The sequence below is a fragment of the Manacus candei genome, unplaced genomic scaffold (genome assembly GCF_025592945.1).
Source record: "Manacus candei isolate 608988 ecotype Guabito, Panama unplaced genomic scaffold, ASM2559294v1 h1tg000035l, whole genome shotgun sequence".
NCBI classification, from domain to species: Eukaryota; Metazoa; Chordata; class Aves; order Passeriformes; family Pipridae; genus Manacus; species Manacus candei.
This window is the reverse complement of record NW_026138083.1, coordinates 1826622-1832621: the sequence shown is the minus strand read 5'-3', so window position 1 is coordinate 1832621 and position 6000 is coordinate 1826622. Positions and strand designations below refer to the sequence as shown.

General features: G+C 49.5%; 1 protein-coding gene across 2 annotated transcripts in view; it reads left to right on the top strand.

The window, feature by feature from the left end:
* Window positions 1-237: 237 nt before the first annotated feature.
* The window catches only part of PPP4R3B (protein phosphatase 4 regulatory subunit 3B), a 19024-nt gene continuing 13261 nt past the window's right edge, over window positions 238-6000 (top strand). For both annotated transcript variants that reach the window (XM_051792655.1, XM_051792654.1), the window contains exons 1-2: window positions 238-673; window positions 1928-1983. In XM_051792655.1, coding sequence (XP_051648615.1) covers window positions 532-673; window positions 1928-1983 — 198 coding nt within the window. In that variant the 5' untranslated portion in view covers window positions 238-531. The remainder of the gene's footprint in view (window positions 674-1927; window positions 1984-6000) is intronic.

The window sequence follows — 6000 nt, the reverse complement described above, 5'->3', positions numbered from 1 at the left end:
AGACGTTAAAAAAATATCTTTTTAAAGTTTTTCGTCGGGGGCACACTTGAACTATTTCCCCCTTCAGAAGCCGGGGGGTGTTACACGGCCCGCACTCCCCTGTGACTGAGGGCCGCCGCCATTTTGTCCCCGCCTCCGCGCTCCCGCCCGGGGCCGTGAGGGAGCGAGCGCGGGCTCCGCCCCGTCCCGCCCCGTCCCTCCGTCCCTCCCCTGCCTGTGGCCGCCGTCCCGTCGGCGGCGCGGCGGCAGCGGGCGGCCGCCGTAGCCCCTGCGAGGGGAGCCCGTGGCCGGGCGGGGAGGAAGAGAAAGGCGGCCCGAGTCGGGTTACAAGATGGCGGCGGCGCTGTGGTAGCTGCCGAGGCGGAGCGGCGCCAGCGAGGCCCGGGCCGGGGCGCGGCGGCGCCGACCCGCCATGGACAGCGGCGCGGTGCAGGCCCCGCGCTGCCCCTGAGCGGCCCGGCCGCCCCGCTTGCTCCCCGCCGCCCTCGCCCCATCGCCCCCGCGGAGGCGGAGCGGGCCCGGGGCTGCACCATGTCGGACACCCGCCGGCGGGTGAAGGTCTACACGCTCAACGAGGATCGGCAATGGGACGACAGGGGCACCGGGCACGTCTCCTCCAGCTACGTGGAGCGGCTGAAGGGGATGTCGCTGCTGGTGCGCGCCGAGTCGGACGGTGAGAGCGTGGCCGGGGCTGCCCAGGCCCTTCCCCTCGCCCCCCGCCGCCGGGCTCGGCTCGTGGTGCCTCCCTCCGGGCGCCCCGACGAGCATTGTAGTTATTACGCTATCATTGCCCCCTTTCCTGCCCTTACCTTGCGGCTCCGGGCGGAGTTTCCTTCCCCCCACGAGCCACAGCAGTGTTTACCACCGTGGCCCAAGACCTTCCTTTCCCCCCCCCTCCCAGTTCGTGGAGTCCTGGAATGGTGGAATACGCTGGGTTGGAAGGGCCCCTGGGGATGAGCAGCCCCCGGCCCCGCGCAGCACACCCACCCCGCCGGTCCCACCATGTGCTTGTTCGTGCCCGGTGCCCAGCCACCCTCGGGGGGAAAAACTTTCCTTAAAACCCCACCTGGCCCTGCCCTGACTCAGCCCCACGCAGTTACCCCGACCAGCTGCAACTCCTCCACCTGCACGGGGCCGGGGTTGTTACGTGTGACGACATTTTGTTCGCTTTCAGAATGATTTTCTTTGCTTTGGAAATGATTCTCCCCCACCACCACCTCCCTTTCCTACTGCTGCAAAAAGTTGTTTGTTTCTTGCTCTTTTTTCCCCCTTCAGGAATTCCCTGATTGTACTCGAGCCGTGTGGCGTTCCTCGTGTTTTATTGCGCTTTAAAGTCACCTTAAAGGGGCTTTTTTGGAGTGGGGAGGTACGTGCTCCCCACTTCATCAGCCGACAGGTGCTAATGTGCTAAATAAACCACCTAAGACTGGGATAAATTGCTCTGGAGCTGTTGCCAGGAGACATACACTACTTGCATACACAAGATAAAGTCCCCTCGTATAGTATCTGAATGATTCACTTCTGAAGGGCAGCTGAAGGGAATAAAAGCAAGCGCCCACGTGGCTTCCCTGGGCAAAAACATTTTTATGCTGGGCAGCACCTTAACTGCTGCAAACTCGTGCAGGTTTGGTAAATGGCCTTTGAACAAGCTGCTTCTTGCACCAGGTTTTGGGAGAAAAGAGCGCTGCAAAGAATTTTAGACTAAATTAGAAGAGAGAACTACGTTTTAGCGTGGATATTTCTGTGGAGTTTCGCCTTACCCGGCTTATTTTAGGGAGTTATATTTAAAGAAGGCGGTTCTCCCGGATTTTCTGTAAGATTTGGATTAAGCTGAGCCTGTGTTGGCTGGCACACGGGCAGTGGTGTGAGAGGAGTGGAGATGTTTGTTTTGTTGAACTCAGTAAATGTCTCTTCGTACCTTTTTCAGGTTCACTACTGTTAGAATCGAAGATAAATCCAAATACTGCATATCAAAAACAGCAGGCAAGTATTATTGCTAGGCTTTGTTTTTTTCTGATTGCTGAGGAATTGTTTTGTGCTTGAAGTAATTGTGTTTTTCAGGAAAACGGGATGACATGGAACTGTTGATGGTGTTTTTTATAGAGGTGAAAAACTTCCTTAGAAGCCTGTAGGGGCTATAACGCTTTGAATTCTAGAAATTAAAATGTGTGTCTTGAAAAAGCATTTCAGACCTCAGGCTTTGAACATAACGTATGCAAGTTGGATAAATATTGAACTCATTACAGGAAAAAAATAGTTGGAACCATACATGTGTAACTTTTGTCTCCCACCCCAAGCTGTCTGAAATAATTGCTGTATTATTTCTTTGGCCAGTTCTGTTGAAGTGTATTTATTTACTTCTTGAGTTCTTTTGCTGGAGTAACATAAAGGAATTTGTGGGACTTCTTTCACTATTGTTGCTGTTCAGTTTTTATTTTAAGCCCTGAAAACTTGTGCTGTCCTTGGGAAGGCTCTGAGCCATGGTGAGACTTACCTGCATGGTTCCTTTTCCTTGGGGAAAACCTGCTGCAAGACAAGGCAGTAAAGCAGCTGGGAGCTATGTTAATAGGTCATTTTTGGCTAATCTACTGAAAAAAATCAGCTTACTGAACCTCTACTGCTTTTATCACTTTCATTGTTTTCCCTTTTTCAGCTTTAATTTTTGGTGTCTCTGCCTACATTGTTCTCCTGGGTTTTCTGGATTTTTTTCTGTCTGTTCCTTTGTTCTGCAGTAGATTCTCTGTTCCTTTTGTTCAGTATTTGCTCCTGTTCTTCATCACTGTGGCACCCAGAAGTGTTTCAGCACTGGGAAACAGTAATTTTGTTCTTCCTGAGTCCGAAGAGAGACGTCTTTTAAGGATTTAGTTTTAGTGACAGTGTGAGAATTGGAGAAAGAAACTTTATCTCTTGATCGTGGGTTGGCTCACTTCAGGTTAGGAGGGAGTTGGAGTCCTGGGCCAACCTTTCCAGAAGGATCTGTTTGCTGTGGTTTCTGGGTGGGTTGAGTCAGGTGGGTGACATCCACAGGCCTGTCCCTGGGTGGGCCACGCTCAGGAAGGAGGATGGTCTTCGTGGAGCTCTGCAGAGCCTTGCACTGCTTCCTGTTTACTGGGGAAACCAATACACATCAAAATACAAATGCAGGTTATGTCCCTGTAGAATTTAAAACGCTTCCTTTTGCACCCTATTTCCTGAAACTTCATACAACTGATTAGTTGAAAGCTTTTCTCACTTGATTGGTAGCGAAGTTTCAAGTGACTTAAGTAGCTTTGGTTGTCGTTTTTCACGTGGAAAAGGTAGGTCATAGTTTAGAAAAACCTCAGGCTGAGGTTTATTTTGGTTGGCTTTTGTTCCTGATTCTAATCCTTTTGTGTCCTTGTGGCAGAAAGGTTTTTTTTTCGCTGTTCACTCTTTTGAAGAAGTTTGGGTTTGCTTTTTTTAAGAGGAATAATGATTGATGACTTCCAGAGCCAGGTTGATGTTTCCTGACAGAAGGGAAACGTGCCCTGCCTACACATCTGTCTTCATGTAAATGCCTTGAATGGACTTAGAGGAGAGTTAACTCTTAGACTGTGATTTGTGTAACAGTGTTGTGTGGAAAAAAGGGAGCCAGCTGATTTTTGGGTGCTGTGCATCAGTCTGTGATTATAATCTCTGGTAACATGGATGCAGAGGACACAGAGCCTGCAGAGATCCCCCTGGACTTCTGGGCCCAGGCTTTGGGAGGTGTGTTCCCCCGTGGAACACCCCACACTGGCCGAGGGGCAGGGTCACATGTGTTCTGGAGCCTCTTGCAGGAGCAGTTTGAAAAGTTGTTACCACACCCATTTGTTGTTTCACCCTCTGCTCAAGGTTGCTGTTCCCTGGCAGGACTGGCAGAAGAGCTGGAACTGCTACAGAAATCCTTGCTGGGAATGCTGCCTCTGATGTTAACTTTTTTTAGGTGTGCTCTGAGATGAAAATGTGTGCAAATCCTATCTTTTGCCCGGAGTTGCCATCACTCATGTGACAACAGAGCCGTTTGCTAGAGGCAAAATCCGAGTTCCTCGAGGCTGGGATTTAACACATTTGCAGGGGGGCTGTTAAAGCAGTTGCCAGATGGCTTCTTCACTCCTATTTCACTCTATTCACAGCACTGTGTGGCAGGTCAGATGTAGGAACTGAGGGAGCTGAAAACGTCCTCTTGCTGGATTAATTTCCATCAGCTTGTCCCTCCATCTGATTCCCCGTGCAGCGTGAGGGGCCAGAGCAGGAACAAGGAGAGGGGGAGCAGCAGGCACTGTGCAAACCAGCACTGAAGAGGGGCTTGAACTGCTGGGAGCTGAAATTTTTGTTCAGAATTAGTATTTTTTTTGACTTCCTGTGGTGTTTGAGTGAACTGGGGAGTGTTGCTGGTGGACAGAGCAGCACCATGGATATATGGAATACCCGGCACAGCATCGCTGTGCTCCTCGGGGGTTGGCTGAGGTCGTGCAGGAACCGTGTGCCAGATCACTTTATATTGGTTTTGGACCATTATCTTCTGATGAAACCATCCCTCAGTCTTTCTGAAATATTTTTGGAGAAGCTTATGTAACTTGTGCTTTGTGTGGGCAGTACAGATTGTAAGAAGCACCATTCAGTAACTCGAGAACTCTCACAAATTTTTGCCTGCAGTCCCTATGGATACCTGGAGTCATTTTAAGGTACTGCACTAATTCTCTGACTTGAATCATCCTGGGCTATGAATAGAGCTGCTGAATGTGTGTCCTTTGTTCAGTGAAGCACCTCTGAGCCTCAGCCTACCTGGGAGTGCATTGATTTGAGTGTCAGGGCATCAGTCATTTCACTGAATGTTTCAAGACACACATTTCAGATTTTGAATTTTTTAACAGCTGTAAATTGTACTTAATAATTCTTTTTTTTTTTTTTTGATTAATCTCTGGAAGAGAACCGGATCAGGGAGCTGATCAGGCTGTTCAGTGCCTGCAGTTGACAGTATTTTTTTCCTTGAAGCCCAGTTCAACTGTTGCCTATAAAATGGCCCACAGCAAACAGAGATCCAGCTGTCCCTGAGCTGGAGATGAGGGGGGACAGCTGGAAGTGAGAACAGTGTCAGTTGTAAGGAGCTGTACCCTCTGTGCACACGAGTGGGCCCAAAAGCAGGGAGGCTCCTGGGAACATTTGTGGCTGTGGGATAGAAGTGCCAGTGGAACAAGGACACTGCAGTACAAATAAGCAACTCTCATGAGCAGCACTAAAACCATAGTTCATTGAGCCCAGTTCTTTCCAGAATGGGAAAACTTGGTTTCTTCAAAGAAATACGTAAAAATTGGTAAGAAAGGGAATAAAAATGGAGTCTGTGCAAATGGAGTTGGTTTTAGTGTGGCCTGTTTTGGGAGAGGGAGGCTGATCTCTTGATATAATGAGCACCTTACAGACAGTAATCAATGAGCTTATCATTTTCTGGTGTTTCTTTGGATCTCCCTGCTAGGCTTAGATACCACTCTGAATATTTTGTTTCCAGCAAAAGTGATGCATAAGGTAAAGACTTAACAAGCCTTGCTAGGTTGTGTGGTGAATATTGAACATTGTAAGTGTGGGAAGTGAGTTACCTCACTGACCATTAAGCAAGGGCTGGCTAGTATTTAAAAACCACTTTAGCCTTTAAGCTGCGGTAACGGTCAGGAAGTCAACAACAAACGTGGTTGCAGGTTGAACTGTTTTGCTGAAGCCCATCAACTGTGGTGCAGAGTTAGCAGAGAGCTCTTCAGTTTGGACACTTACCTGAGTTTGCTGCAGGGTGCTGAACTGCTGCCCTGGTTTCAGCTGGGATAAATTTCTTCCTCTAGTGGATGCTGTGGTTTGGGTTTAGGGTGAGAACAGCACTGATAACACAGGATGTTTTGGTTGTTGCTGAGCGATGCTTTCCTTAAATCAAGGACTGTGGAGTTCCCATGCCCTGCAGGTGAGGAGCTGCACAAGGAGCTGGGAGGGAGCATGGCCAGGGCAGCTGAAGTG